Source organism: Bombina bombina, chromosome 5 (assembly GCF_027579735.1).
Source record: "Bombina bombina isolate aBomBom1 chromosome 5, aBomBom1.pri, whole genome shotgun sequence".
In the NCBI taxonomy this organism is placed as follows: Eukaryota; Metazoa; Chordata; class Amphibia; order Anura; family Bombinatoridae; genus Bombina; species Bombina bombina.
In genome coordinates, this window is record NC_069503.1 from 274,420,125 (window position 1) to 274,436,700 (window position 16,576).

General features: G+C 41.0%; 1 protein-coding gene across 5 annotated transcripts in view; it reads left to right on the top strand.

The window, feature by feature from the left end:
- OLAH (oleoyl-ACP hydrolase) overlaps window positions 1-16,576 on the top strand; it is a 134,333-nt gene that overhangs the window by 76,822 nt on the left and 40,935 nt on the right. For all 5 annotated transcript variants that reach the window (XM_053713999.1, XM_053714003.1, XM_053714000.1 and 2 more), the window contains exons 4-5: window positions 9,637-9,736; window positions 12,243-12,412. In XM_053713999.1, the coding sequence (XP_053569974.1) occupies window positions 9,637-9,736; window positions 12,243-12,412 (270 nt within the window). The remainder of the gene's footprint in view (window positions 1-9,636; window positions 9,737-12,242; window positions 12,413-16,576) is intronic.

Here is a 16,576-nt window from a genome sequence, read left to right on the forward strand (position 1 = left end):
AAAGGTTTTAAAAAATGTTCTTTACTATTACATATGCTAGACCTTACAAAAGATGTGAAGATAAAAATGAAACATATAGTTAGGTTGAGACTGTTCCAATTGTTGATGTTTAGGTTAAAAAGAACTGAACTATGCTTATTAACGGTGTTTATCTATATCCTCATACTACAACATACACACATAGGCAGACTTAGTGAGAGGGGGATGGTAACAACCCAAACCACAACTCAATTTATCAAAGGGTATAACAAGCGGCACCATGTAGAGTGGAGAGGGAAACCTCAATATTTGATAGTAAAGGGAGGCCCCTCTCTCCAGAGTCCGGAGAGCCACAAGTATACTTGTATCGCTTACCAGCAACGGCTCAGGGCAATTAGATCATTGCACACACCTTGTACAAAAGATATGGTTAAATTGCCATCAGACTTAGGTGTTGGGGAGGGGGGGGAACACGGGCATAGGCACAAACATGAATCAGAGCTTGAACGAGATCCAGAGAACGTGCACAATGGACCAAATAATTCTCCAAAGTTAGGATTAGACATAGTTCAAGACAGGCTAGGTCTGGGATAACACTATACTGTAAAATGTATTGCATAATGTTTGAATTGTCATGCTGCCTTGTGCTTTCTCCCGCACCACGGACCTTTAAACTCTGTTCTTGTGCTGTTTTTGCCCCTCTGTCTCTTTACCACCTCACTTCTCCCCCCCCCCCCTTTTTTTTTTTTCTCTCCCCTTTCGCTCATACTAACCAACCCTAACTTATAAAGATGTCATTTAGAGTTACAACTTGGAATGTAGGGGGTCTCAACACACCTATTAAACGTAAAGCAATACTTAACCATCTTAAAAAACTAGGTACTGACATTGCGATGCTACAGGAGACGCACCTTACCGACACAGAACACCAAAAATTACGCAGAGAATGGGTGAACCAAGTTGTCTTTCTATCGCACACCAGGGCTAGCAGAGGGTTGGCAATACTGTTTGGGAAAAAACTGACGGTAAATATAAAAAACACATATCTAGACCATAACTTCAGATACATGGTAGTGGAAGCGATGGTGGACTCAGTAGACTATGTTTTCTGCAACATATATGCACCTAACCATAGGGATCCCAAATTTTGGGAGGACCTGATAAAACACTTAGCACCTCACTGGGGATCCAGATTGATAATTGGGGGGGACTTCAACATCTCCCCGACTCATACACTCGATAGACAATGGCTAGAGCCTCTGGAAATTAGAGACCCCAAAGCAAACTATAAGGCGAAATATGAAACGAAAATATTTAAAATGTTTGATACAGATATCGGCACCAGTGACATCTGGTGACTGCGCAATCCAGAAGGCAAGGAATTCACAAGCCAAACACACACTATCTAGGATAGACATTTTCCTAATAGATAACAAACTGATCGACCGTGTACTGGACTGCAAAATCCACGACATATTGATATCAGACCACGCACCAGTAACACTGACGTTGAGAACTAGTGGACAATACACCAATAGAAATACACTCCGCTTCCCCAGCCTACTTGATGAAATCGGAATCCTTCATCAAGTTCCTGCAGCATTCATGGACAGACTATGCAACGGACAACGCTATCCACACAGACAATATTACACTTTATTGGGAGGCAGCTAAAACAGTGTTAGCAGGTAACATTATCTCATATGCAGCTAAGGTGAAACATAGGACACTACTCAGACATAGAACTTTACAGAAACAGCTGGCGCAGGCCTACCACCTTTATCTTCAGAATAATTCAAAAACCACATACAAGAGTTACATATCAGCAAAGGCTGAGCTAGATACATTCACGAAGCAACAGGCGGCATCGGGCTTATTAAAAACGGCGGGCAGACTTTATAGATTCGGAAGCCGAGCGGGAAAGTTGCTGGCTACACTAACCAAGGCACAGACGGCAAGAGTTGGTGTGGCCGCCCTGCGCTGGAAAGGCAGGTCATACACCACCTCGCAAGACATAGTGAGATGTTTTGAACAATACTATGCGCACCTGTACACGAAGCAGGCTCCAGCCCCTAGAGAATTGATGACTCAATTCTGGGACTCGGTTAACCTCCCGAAAATTTCCTCAGATCAATTAGATAATCTGAACGCCCCGATTACCCATGAAGAGCTATCTAACACTCTGAAAAGCTTGCCCCTGGGCAAGACACCCGGCCCAGATGGCCTACCATCAGAATTTTATAGGGCTTTACAGCCACAACTGACTGCCACCCTCACTAAACTGTTCAACTCCCTTTTGCAGACGGACATGCGTCCTTCTAGAGAATTCATGGCGGCGAATATTACACTCATACCCAAACCAGGCAAGGATCACTCCTTGCCGGAATCTTATAGACCCATTTCTCTCTTGAATGTGGGCTATAAGCTGTTCACAAAACTACTGGCAAATAGACTCAAGACCATACTACCGGATCTGATCCACCCAGACCAGACTGGCTTTATATTCAAACGAACGTCAGTGGTAAACCTCCGCAGGGTACTGCAGGTGGTGGACCACTACTGGAGACAGGGGAAAGAAAGCCAGACAAAAGCCGGCCCGGAGGCCTTCCTGCTGTCATTGGACGCAGAGAAGGCCTTCGACAGGGTGGAATGGCCCCATCTGATGGAGTCGCTGCACAGATTTGGATTCGAGGGTCATTTTTTAGGCATACTGGGCAAAATCTATGACTCACCAGTGGCAAGGGTCCTATCCAATGGCCTATTCTCGGAGGACTTCCGTCTCCAGAGGGGCACCAGACAAGGATGCCCCCTCTCCCCACTATTGTTCAATCTAGCCTTGGAGCCTCTGGCCTCGAAACTCAGGGGAGTGTTCCCCGGCATTAACATTAGGGGTGTCCCTCTTCACCTAGCACTATATGCGGACGACATGTTGTTGTTTGTGGATTCCCCAAAAACACACATCCCAGTCATACTTCAGACGATAGAGGAGTTTGGCTCCTTGTCGGGGTACAAAATAAATACATCCAAATCGGAAGTGCTGTGGCTCAGGAAGCATCAGCACACCGCTCATGACTTCCCATTTGTAGAAACAACGGAAAGTCTTCTTTACCTGGGAATACATCTGCATAGGGACCCGGGAAAAATTTATAAACTAAACATATCCAACAAATGTGTGCAATTATCCTCCCAGCTGTCAAATTGGCTCGACCTCCCCTTGGGATTATCGGGTAGAGTTCACTTGAGTAAGATGACGATACTACCTAAAATATTATACCCAATGCATATGCTACCATTTCTCCTGACTAATGCAGATACGCGCCTCTTATCTAGGGCAATATCACGGTTCATCTGGAAAAAAGGGAAACCGCGGATAGCGATGGAAAAATTACAACTCCCTTATTCCGCAGGGGGACTAGCCCTTCCGAATCTAAAGCTATATAATTGGGCAGCGTTGGCTAGGATGGTAATAGACTGGCAATTAGGTACAGCCCACTTTGGGGATGATAAACTTGAGAGGGCGATAGTAGCCCCCATCTCACTGGCATATCTGCCCTATGGGAACGGTAGAACCCTCCCCACTGAAATCCTCAATAATGTGACATACAGAGACCCACTAAAAGCCTGGCACAAAATTCACAAATATTTAAAAATTGACTCCCCCTCGCCCAGGTTTATCCCGGTTTTGGGAAACCCAGACTTACCGGCTGGCATGGACCAGGAACCCTTTCCGAATGTGGGAGAGAATGGGACTAAAGGTACTGGGAGACACACTGGATTCACTGTTACACACAGTCAGATCGTTCCAGGATCTCAAGACCAGATTCCATATTCCAAATGGACACTTCTATGCCTATTTGCAGCTGAGACACTATGTGGGATCACTGCAGTCTTCCAATGAAAGGTTTTGGGAAGCCTCGCCTTTTGCAATAGCACAAACCCTGTTCCGTGCGGGGTCATTCTCGCTATCCCACATTTACAAACGCCTGATACAGCAAAACGAATCTATGATCCTAACAAAATTGTTGTTAAGACATGTCTCCGCCTTTTCGGTGGAACCCACAATACAAGATGTTAAAGAAAGCCTGGAAAAAAACAGACAGGCAACACTAGCGATACCACAAAGGGAAACACAAATTAGAGTTTTACACATGGATTACATCACACCACATAGACTATCTAAGTGGGACAAAGAAATCCCAGACCATTGTATTAAATGCAGACTGCCAGCCCCATCTTTTCATCATTATTTTTACACTTGCCCGAAGGTCAGGAAGTTCTGGGGGCAATGTCAATACTGGCTGAAACTCACACTTAAAGTAGAAATTGAATTCACGGAGACAGAAATTTTCCTGTTTAAATGGGACGATACACATAAAAAGCTACATAAATTCCTCACCTTATACACAATTCTTGCCAGACAGTGCATTCTTAAAAGATGGATTGTTAGACAAGCACCGACAATGGCACAATTGAAACATTTGCTACTCAAACAACTTTTCGTGGAGCAATATGACGCCAGACTTGACACAAAAAGCAGACTGCGCCCCTTTCTTAAAAAATGGAAATTATATATAGCCACATTGGACTCATCTATACAGAATCAGATATTTAAACCATTTGCACACCTAGAAACAATGCTGCTAACTAACATGGAGGAGGGGAGGCATTCCATAGTGGGGACGGAACAAGAGGGAGATTTCTCGGAAGTAATGCTGTTTTGAGCTGACAGTAACAATGTACCAACAGGACAATGGTCCATTTACATAATGGGTTTTTTTTGTTGTTTGTTTTTTCTCTTCTATTCCACTCTTCTCCCTTCTTCCCCTTCCCTGTGTGTGTCTTCCCTTCCCCCCCCCCCTCCCCCCTCTCCCACCTCCCCTGCGCTGAGTTTGTAACCAAGAACAGAAACACCATAGAAACCACTGTTAAAAATCTAGGATTACAATGTAAATAGTTGTTAGAAATTATTTGTTTATGTTTGCTTTGACTATTGGAAAAGTTTATGAAGGAACAAGGCATATATCCAGCAGCACATATTAGAGAGATGGACTTTACTCTCAGTACATGCTATTCCAAGCAACATTATCTTCTCCTGAAACATGATATAAGTAATGATAATTCAAATGTGTTGTACTCTGTAAGAAGAAACTGCATGAGATTATTGTGATTGCTTTGTTTCCTTTTAATAAAGAGAATTTAAAAAAAAAAAAAAGGTTGAAAATCACTGCTCTATCTCAGTCACGAAAGAAAAATTTTGAGTTCAGTGTCCCTTTAAAATTGGCTCAGCACTGGAGTGAAAAAATGCTTAGCAGTGAAAGTGAGTGCCAGACTTCCTCTGTGTGTTGTGCTAATTTCTTTAGTCATTTTCCCTATAGGCTTTGCACCCATACTTGTCTGGGGTTAACTGTCTGGAGCTTTGGGGACTGTACAGCTACCGGTGAGTTCTTTTGAGCACCCAGGGTTGTGCATTTTGCAGCCTCATAGGATGTGTACCCGGTCCAGTCTGAGAGTGCAGTCCACTTCCGTGTTTTGTATGTATCATAGGAGATTACATAAGCCTGTGCAGCCTTGGGAGGTTCCTAGTTTGTTTGAGAGTTTGCATTGTATGGCTGTATTAGGGATCCAGGATGGGGAGAGACCTTCACGTGGTTCCTGGGCTTGACCCATTTGGCCAGATGCGGTAACTAACTCCTTCCGTTTTGCTTTTAATCTTAGCTGAGTGCTTGGAAGTGAGTGCCAAACTTCCTCTGTGTGTTGTGTTAATTTGTTTTGTAATTTTCCCTATGGGCTTTGCACCCAGACTTGTCTGGGGTTAACTACCTGTGAGTGCTATGGAGCACCCAGGGCTGTGCATTTTGCAGGGTCATAAGATGTGTATCCGGTCCAGTCTGAGAGTGCAGTCCACTTCCGTGTTTTGTTAGCAGTGAAAGTGTTAAATATAAGGTGTTATGGGCCACTCTTGGTCTAAGGTTAGCACATACGATTTGTTTAAGAATGTGTTGTAGAGATGCAATGAATTGTATCCAGTGTTCTCCCTAGGATCTTTTTAGCGGGTGCACCACCGGCTGATTTTAATGTCCACCCAGCTAAAATTTTGCCAATATTAAGCTAAATTAGCCAGTATTAAAAATGTTTCATTTTTATTGCACAAATTATCATTAACCCCTTTACCCAAAAAGACGTATATATACGTCTTGCAGTACTTTGGCTATCGTACCGCAAGACGTATATACGTCTTAGCTTCAGGAAGCGCCAGCAGTCTCGGCTGTTAAGAGCTGGAGTTCCTGAATTTCCAGGCATCTGCCGCATATGGAACTGGAGCGTGATCAGGGCTCCAGTTCCATATAACGGCAGATGCGTGATCGATACAGACGGTGACAGTGGAGGGGGGAGAGAGTGAGAGGGCCCTAAACTACAGGAAAAAAAATATAAAGAGACAGGGATTGATGGGGCAGCTACAGAAAAGGGTTTTGGAGTTGCCCTAACTAATGATCGCGGGAGGGGGGGACACTACGCTAAAGAAAATAAATAAGAAAAAACAATTTATAGGTACTGGCAGACAGCTGCCAGTATCTAAGATGGCGGCTAATAGTTAGAGGAAGGAGGTTTAGATAGCTGGTTAGGGGGTATCCTACACTGCAGAAAATATGGAGAAAAAAAAAATTAAACATATTTTATAAAAATAAAATAAAAGCCTTATATTTTCATACTGGCAGATTTGTCTGCCATTACCTAAGATGGTTGTGGGAGGGAAGAGATCTGTTTGGGAGGGATCAGGAGTTGGGAATTGTCAGGTGGGAGGGTAATCTCTACACTTAAGCTAAAATTAACCTTTTAAGCTACCTAATTAACCCCTTCACTGCCGTGAATGATAGAAATGTGGTGCGTAGCAGCAATTAGCAACCTTCTAATTATCAAAAAGCAATGGCAAAGCCATATATTTCTTCTATTTCTAAACAAAGGGGATCCCAGATAAACTTTTACAACCATTTGTGCCATGATTGCACAAGCAGTATGTAAATAATTTTATGGCGGTGAAATGGTGGCATGAAATATACCAAAATGGGCCTACATCAATACCTTGGGTTGTCTACTTAAAATATATATATAGTTTTGACAGGTAAATAAAAAAACAAACAAGGCTTTATCTCTGTTTAAATGGAGTGATAGCAAAACTGCTAAAAATTCTCCGGTATTTTGGGCAAGTTTTTCTCTGACAGTCCAGGTAGTGAAGGGGTTAAACACATTTATGTTAAATTATGCAATTAATTTGCGGTTTGGATAGTGGAAAATTATATCATATTTCAAAATATTACTCTACCCCCACCCAGCAACTTCATAATGCTACCCGGCTACTTCAAAATACCACGCAGCTGGCAAAATTTTCTGTGGAGAACACTAGAATCTTTGGTCCTATAGGTAGGGATTGGAATATAATAAGAATTTTAGGAACAATGGTACCATAAGCGATTTGGAAACAGTCAGTGGGATCTTTTTATATTGCTTTCTGTCAATGAATGTCTTTGAGAACCCAAACCATGACAAGGTGGACCACAGAAACTACCTGTCCACCCTGTCAAAAGCCTTTTAAGTGTATGTAGATAGAAGGGTCAAAGAAGACTTATAAGCTTTTGCGTGATGCATTAACTGTGCTACCCTAGTAGTGTTGACTTTCATATCCCACCCTAATATCACCCCACTTGGTCTGTGTGTATCAAACTAGGTAAGTGGCAGTTAAGACGCAATGGCAAGATGTTTGCATATAACTTGATTTCTATATTCAATAAAAAAATTGGTCTAAAATGACCCACTTCATCTGTCAGTTTACCTGGTTTGGGAATTACTGTATTTAAAACTTCTACCATGGGTGTGGCGTAATGTGCACCTTGATCTTTTGCTTAGAACAGTTTCAATAAGTGTGGTCCTTGTTGTGCTTGAAATAAGTAATAGGATTTAAAAGAAAACCCACCGGGGCTAGGAGGCTTGCCACAAGGCATACATTTAATAGCTTCCATTACTTCTTGTATGGTCATTGGGGATTCCAAGTCATGAACAGCATCAACAGAAAGTTTTGGGAGATGAATTTGTGCTAAGTAATTATCTATTGTTGCTGTCTTATCAGGGGGAGTAGTCCCCTCAATCTGATAAAATCAGCAATAATATTCAGCAAATGCATGCACAATGTATTTATTGATACATTTATGTCCTCTGTATTTTCCCAATATCATAAGCACATAAGTGTTTCAAGGATCAGGCCAACATTCTTCCAGCCTTATTGCTGTCAGTAAAAAGTAGTTTGTATTAGTGTTCACATTTTATTAGGTATTGATTAAGATCTTTGCAAGCTTGAGGCAACTAAATTATGTATTTGATCTAGATTGAGATTGAGTTTATTTTACAACAGAGCACTTTTGACGCTTCAGAAAGGTGAGGCCATCTTGGACGCCCACTTGCTCTGCCCCCCCCCCATAACTGAAGATTTTATATAAAAATCGCAAGGTGTTTACTGTCCCTTTAAGACATTTTGCACTTTCTGTTGTGCTTTGTACAATAAATATTATATAAAGGTAGTGCTTTTAAACTTTTTATGCCGTTTCATGTGTTAAAGCCCAATCTAGCATCCAGGCTGTTAAAGGGATATAATGGGGTGTAGCCCCAGCATACTAATTGAAGAAGATTTTAATACACCAACATCAGCACCATGTGCATATGCCCATTGCCCAGTGAACTTATATGGGTGCTGACTGGTAGGTACCCAATTGTGTACCTACCATTCAGTACCTGTGTGACCAGTTGTTTTTTGTTAGTTAAATTTTCTTTGTTTTGTTCTTTGTTTTGTTTGTTTAATAGTTTTTTTGTTATATAGTAATGTAAAAGAAATATACAAAGGTTGTTCCTTTTTTCTGAGAAATTTGTTAGGTGGTCCATAGCAGTTCTGGAAACAAGGTCATACCAAGATGTAAAATGTAATATTGTTTGTAATTAACTTCAAGACCTTATATCTCAACTGACAGAAATGTATAAGCAGGATAAAAGAGAATAACAAGTTGATAATGTAAACCACTATGCTTAATTACTTGATAAACTAATGATGTACTGACATGTATATGATATGTAACATGTTTTCTGATGTTATTTCAATAAAAACTATTTTAACATAAAAAAACAACAGCAGCAAGCAAGCTACTGTGTTCAGAAAATGTTTGCATTCAGATGGCATAATAATATATTGCATGACTATAGAAAGTCTTGTAACTACAAGGTGTTTTATGTCCCTTTTAATCATAATCATGGTTTTATTAAGTACAAATTGCTTAGTTTAAAAGCAGGTATCAAAGTTATAGACATTATATTTATATCCATATTTAAAGTATTGGCTTTAGTTGTTGTGTCTGTTAGCAAACTAGCACTGTACAACTCAGACATTGTTCCCGGGACAATAAAGTGAGGAGGGAGATCACACAGATGGAATAAGTACGTAATTACAGAATCCCTGCATGGCTTCATTTCTGGCTGTCTCCCAGTACTCGTGCACTTTGCCTCATGCGCTGTTTATGCCTTGGTTACATTATTGTAGCTGGTGAATATTGTACTATTGGCCAGCCAAGGAAGGACAAGTTACATTAGCATCTCTTTTTTCTTTTTTTTCTTCCACAGCTTTGGGTCTTTTACAAGTTTTGCTACTGCAGTACGATTAAAGGAAACCTATGGGCTGGAACCAGTTCATCTGTTTGTCTCTGGGGCATCTGCCCCACATGTAAGTGATACAAATATATAGAAAGATCAGTTAATCTCCAGGCAGCAACTAAGCAATTCACTTTATAGGAAATGAAAACATTTTAATTTTCAACTCTCTTTAACACAGGGACGTTAAAGGAACACTACAGTCAAAATTTAATTTTCATGATTCAAAGAAAATGCAATTTAAAATAAACTTTCTATATTCACTTCCATTATGAAAAAGTGTGCAATCATTTAATATGCACACTTTCTGAGGCACCGGCTCCTTCTGAGCATGTGCAACAGTTCATAGTATATTTGACATTTTTCAGAAAAAAAATCTACTGCTCATGCATTGTATATTTATTATTCATTTGTTGATTATGCAATTCTTCTAAATTTAATAGTCATTTAAATTAAATTATCCCATTAAAATATGTATTTATGTGTAATAAAAACATTTAGCAATGTATATTCATTTTTTATTTAAACCCACCGTACTTTTCCATTAATTAACCGCCAGTTTCATTTTACATTTAAAGACCGCCACAGACCCCCTAGCATTCAAGTGTTATTACTTATATGCTAAACTTACAAATGCAGGTGTGGGCACAGCACTTATTATGAGCAAATGGAGGTGGTTTACTAAACCCCAAATTCAGCAAATTAACAATGTCCTCCAGCTTCCAAGATTCTCTAAAATAGACCTTTATTTAGCAAAACATGGGTCCAATACAGCAAACAGCAGCGTTTCGGGATACATGGTTAAGGGCATGTTGTAGCCCAAAACGTTGCTGTTTGCTGTATTGGACCCATGTATTGCTGAATAAAGGTCTATTTTAAAGAATCCTGGAAGCTGGAGGGTATTGTTAATTATATGCTAAACTACCACCAATAAACTAATCCATCCTTACACAGTAAGTAATGTTCCCACCACTTACTTATGCCCTGTGAGATCCATTCATCATATCGAATGCAGTCACCAATGTTTATACACACAGCATTTGCCAGCATTTCCCTGTCTTCCTCTCACTGTACCCTGTGCAGTATCTAATGCTTCACATGATACATACATAGTGCAGTCCCCTCACTACAGACTGACTCTCTTCCATTGTGTCTACCTTTCCATATATTTCACTAAGCCGTTCTTCTGCTGATGCCCCCATTACTGTACACATTTGAGCGTCTGCTACAGTTTCCGCCCCCTCTGCATGTGCTGGTTCACTCTTGCTGCTCTCTCTCATTTACCTAGAGTGCTGCAGTGTTTACCACTCTCCCTGTCTCAAACTGTACACATCTCAGAGTCTGGCTGTCTTGCTGCAGGAAGGTTCACTTCCGCCTGGCTGCTGGAACATGAAGCCTGAGCATCCCCTGCAGTGAGACTAGCAGCCCTTGTCTATGTCATGGAAAGCAGATGAACTGGTAGATATCCCAACATCAGGAGAGAAGCACCAAGCACTGGTGCTAAGGAGCAGAACACATGGGGTAAGGGAGCTGTATGTGTCTTAGCCGTTTACAGCTCATATCTCTCTCTCCATAGCGCCGTCTACTGCCAGCAGCAAACTGACATAATGGTGGTCTTTACATGAAAAATGAAAATGGCGGTCCTTTAATGGAAAAGTACCAAACCCACTTTTCTTATAATTTGAGGTCTTTACTGCATCCCAGATAGCTGAAATACAGACTTCATTATTCAGACCCTGTAACATTTTACACAGTGGTTGCTTTATCAGTGCAGGAGCTCTTAAATGGACACTAAACCCAAATTGTTTTCTTTTGTGATTCAGACAGAACATGCAATTTTAAGCAACTTTCTAATTTACTCCTATTATGAAATTTTCTTCATTTTCTTGGTATCTTTATTTGAAATGCAAGAATGTAAGTTTAGATGCCGGCCCATTTTTGGTGAATAACCTGGGTTGTCCTTGCTGATTGGTGGATAAATTCATTTACCAATAAAAAGTACTGTCCATAGTTCTGAACCAAAAAAGAAGCTTAGATGCCTTCTTTTTCAAATAAAGATAGCAAGTGAACAAAGAAAAATTGATCATAGGAGTAAATTAGAAAGTTGCTTAAAATTTCATGCTCTATCTGAATCACGAAAGAAAAAATTTGGGTTCAGTGTCCCTTTAAATTATTTGCCCAATGATATCCAAAGTGTTAATGATTTTCTTCTAAATCAATCATGACTGGGAGAGCTTCCAAACACGCTAAATTACACACTGCACAATAGCAGACACCGGTAAATGTATACTTTCAGTTACTCAAGCTCAAAGAACAAAAAACAGCAGAAAAGCAGTTCATGATCAAAAAATATTATTCCTACATATACCCTTGCTGCTCACCACATCTCTAAATCCTACACAGATAGTGCTCTATATTTGGACTGATATGAGTCTCACAGATTATTTGAAAGGTCTTCAAATGCAATATAAAATTGCAGAAAATTTAGTCTCTTTAAATAATTACAGCATTTTAAGCATTGATTGAATTAGTGTTTTTAACTAAAGCAATGTATTTGACAAAACATTTTTACTTTGTAGTCAAAAACACGCTTCCCTAATCAGAAGAGGTCAGAGCTGAGTGATGAGGACTTCCTGAAGTGGATGTCTCATACAGGAGGAACTCCAGCTGAAGTTCTCCAGAACAAGGATGCCATGCAGCTGTTTATTCCGCCGCTAAAAGCAGACCTACGAGTGGTTGAGAACTTTGTGTAAGTGGGTAACAAGCAGAGAAAGTTTGGCCAATCCAAATGAGAAATGAAAATGTCTAAAAAGTATTTGTGAATACCTGACGCTGTACATACTGCTGAGCCCCCTATTTGACTTGGTTATGTCCTAAATCAGTGATTCCTAGGGTACACAGGCCTTAGCTTAGGTTATTGACAGTCCTTATTAAAAATATTTAATTATATAAATTGATTTATTTCCTAAGATATGGTGAGTCCACGGAATCATCAATTACTAGTGGGAATATCACTCCTGGCCAGCAGGAGGAGACAAAGAGCACCACAGCAAAACTGCTATATATGTCACTTCTCTTTGCCTCTGTTCATGGAGGAGGTGAAGTTTTTGGTGTCTGAAGAAAATTGAAATTCAATCAAGATTGTATTCTTTTGAATGCCAGAGTAGGTTTACTCTGACCTTCCTCTCAAGACTGGGTGTAGCCGTACTCCACGTTAGTCTCTTCAGTAGGGCAGTGGTGGCTTTAAAGCAGTTAGGAACTTGTGATGTGGACTATCACTGTGTTTTCCTAACAAGTTGCTGCCCCTGTTTAGAAAGCCAGAGTAGGTTTACTCTGTCTTTTCTTGCTTCCACAGGTCTCTGTGAGGAGTGGCTTCCTCTCATGCCAGACAGCTAAATATGCAGGTAAGTGCCTTTTGTCTTCTGGGGCTAGGAGGCTGGCACTTCAGAGTCATGGAAAACTAAGAAGGACTCTCTGCAATTTATTAATGGGACGACACAGAATCCTCAGTGGGGTTTGTTAAGGCAGTATGCAGGCACTTTTATGCATGTGGCAGGAGACTGAGTTTTTTCTCCCTTCATAGATAGAAAGGGGTTAATTTTTATTTCTGGCTCTGGTTTAATAGAATTATACTGTAGTTTATTCCTTGTGGGGTTTTTTTTTTATTATCTCTTGAGTCCGGATTTCAGGTTATATCCGGAAGAGAAGACACCGTTTACGTTCCATCCCTTCATAGCCTATGGTCTTATGAGGTAGGGATCGGTGTCGTTAGTTTTCTCTGAGGCGCAGTTCTGAAGTGTACTGTAATGCATATTATCGCTCTGCTCACAAGGGGAAAATTAGTCTTTTATTGCAGTTTGTGTCTCTTTGTTTGTTTTCCTGTGCGGCTGGGAAGCGCGCGCTTTATTTAATGTTGCAGCTTCTCTCAGCGTGGTCAGCTCCTCCCTCTTCTTTGTCAGAGCGGCATCGGCTGCGTTAGTTTGTTAATTCAGCAGGGAGCCTGCTGTCTAGTTCCATTGCGGCTGCTGCTTGTGTGTTAACAGCCGTGTACTCAAAATGTTCTTATGATGGGAAAAGAGGGTAAATGTTATAGCACAGTAAATTAAAGGACCAGTGCTTTATTTATTTGTTTTTGATTATGAAGCCGTTTCTTTTTGCTGGAACTTAATTTAAAGAGACAGTAGTGTTGTTAAAATATTCAGATACTTTTAAGAATTTGTAGATTTTTTTTCCTGGTGGGATTTATGCCTTTTTTTGACAGGGATATAAATAGATTGGCACTTATAGTAGGCCATCAGTCCTTTATTTTAGAAAATATTTTTTTTTTAATTTTGTTTTCATATTAAGATCCTCTTCGTTGGAGTCTTCCAGGATGATTCTTGGACTATGCCACAGTTTTCTCCTTAAGGTCCCAAGCCTATATGGCGTCACATGTAGTGCCCTGCGGTTCCTCCCAATCTCTTGGAGGAGTGTATTTGCCTGCAGATTTGCAGCTCAGGTATTTTCTCAATATCTGCAGCAATATCTGCATTTTCTTTTCCTTCAGGGAAAGCGCAAGAGTACATTTAAGTATCCTTCAGATTTAAAGCTTGAACACCTTTGTGTATGGTAAAGAGATTTTGGCTAATTTGGGGCGACTTCGATACGTATGTCGTTGTCAACCCTAAGAATCTAGTGAACCTTATAAATACTAGGATTCCTCTGTGGAAGTTTTTTCCTGTTCTAGACCTTGCTAGGAGATTTTTCACAGGAATGGGAGAAGTCAGGGATTCCTTTTTTACCATCTCCTACCTTTAAAAGGACTTTTCCTGTTGCTGTATCTATTAGTTATCAGGGCGCATGGTGCCTTTAGTAGTAGGGCATCTCTACTCTGGCTTAAGGGAACTTTGATTCCTAGAGAGGATAGCTGTTCTTTCAGGATCAATGGACTAAGCTGGTGACTTACATGGAAGTTTGTATTGCCATTGTGTCAGGTGCAACATTTTATTGGTGCAATGTCTTTTCTGATTCCAATTTGATAGAGACTCCTTTGGAGCAGATCCAGTACAGAATTAAGGCTCTTAAGCTAGCCAATTCTTTATTTCTGATGTTACCAAGCAAATTCGGCTGGGAGCCAAGATATATGGCTTCATTATACTAGCCCGTGGCGCATTATGGACAGTGGATTTTTTCCTCTGAGTCTAAGTTTCTGGTGCATCAATACAAGGGTAAGACCTTGTTTGGTCCTGAGCTGACAGGAATAGTTCTGTAATAAAGGAGTTTGCCCCCAATCTGGGATTGGTCCAAGTGGAGGGTTGATCCTCTCTGCCTTCAAACATGGATACAAGATGTTCCAGATAGTCTGTGGACATAGTACTTCAGGGTTTCTATGTAGTAGTCATTTCTTTCTTGCCTGAGGCAGGTTCCATCTCTCAATTTTATCTGCAGGCCAGATAGCTGTGAGGCATTTTTGTAATGCTTTTGGGACTTCTCTTCCCTGTGAGTGATAGTTCCAGTTCCTGTAAGAGAACAGGGCCTAGGATGTTATCATTCTGGTTTGGGATTACCCTTTAGGTGGGAAAAATTTTTTGCTTTACAGTAGACCTAAAGTGTCAACAGGTTGTCTTGGGGTACCATTCTTCAAATGGAACCAGTGGCTCCATTCTTCTTTTTGAACTAGGAGGGTTGATTCATAGTGACCATAGTTCTGGAGGACGTGTATTTTTCAGCTCCTGAGTTTTACCTTTCCGTCAAACACTTCTCTTTTGGCCTTGGGGCTGTATTGGCAGTGATCAGGTTTCGGGGAATTGCTGTGGAGTCATTCCTGGACGTCATAATGGTTCAGGCGCCATATTTTCAACAAGCAATCTTTCATACCAAGTTCTTGTATTATCTTCATTCCTCGAATGGAAGTGAATCTGAAAATGAGTTCCCTTGTTCCAGCTACAGAGGTAGTATTCTTAGGGAACAGATTGTTTCCCTATCTCTGGAAATATTTTTGACAGAGGTCAGGAAATATAGGATTCTTTTTGCCTCTTTCGGCACTTTTCTGTTCGGCCTTTCAGTGGATCAATGTATGGAGGTAATGGTCTGATGGTTGCTCTATTGGACATCATCCCTTTGCTCAATCCAATTGCATGTTCAGATAGTGGACCGAGGATTTTGTGGCTCTGTCTTGGAGGCTAGATCTAGATCTGTCGACATGAGTTTCTGTGGATCAGAGAGGGGAATTAGTGGTAGAGCGCTCGCTTTGCTTGCGAGAGCTAGTGGGATCGTTACCCGCATTTTCCAGAATCTTTTGCTTTTCTCAGGAGCATCTGTCTCAGGGCTCTCGCTTCCAGAGACCTTCCTAAGTAATCCTCGGTCACTAACCTGTTGGGTTGGTGACTAGGGACTTGGGAGGAGTCTGCTCTCCCCATAATCATCTTGGAGTAGAGAGTGATCTACAATGTTCTGATGGCTTGGCCTCAATTGTCTTACCCGGTTTTTCAGGTTCTAGTTGAACAATTTCTTCTCAGTGGTTTACATTAACCACCTGGGAGGAATCTGGAATTCCTTTGCCATGATTGGCGTGGAGTCAGATGAGCGGACGTTCACATTCGTTATTTCTCCTCTATTCACATTTCTAGAGTGAATGCCGGGAGCCGACTTTTTAAACAGTTAGTTTTTTTTTGTTCCCGGGGAGTGGGTGCTTCTTCCGGAGGTGTTCTCCGGGTTAACCCTCAAATGGGGGGTGTTGGAGTTGGAAATGGCAGTTCGCCTAGCTTCCAAGTTATGTTTAGTGTCAAGAGATCAGCAGACTGCTCTGTTTAATTCCCTGACGGTTCCTTGGGTTTTCAGTCTGTTTTCTTTTCTCAAGTTTTTTCTCGTATCAAATGGGAATGAGCATCGTTATTTTACTTGTTTCTGCATAGTCGCAGGATCTGGTATTCTG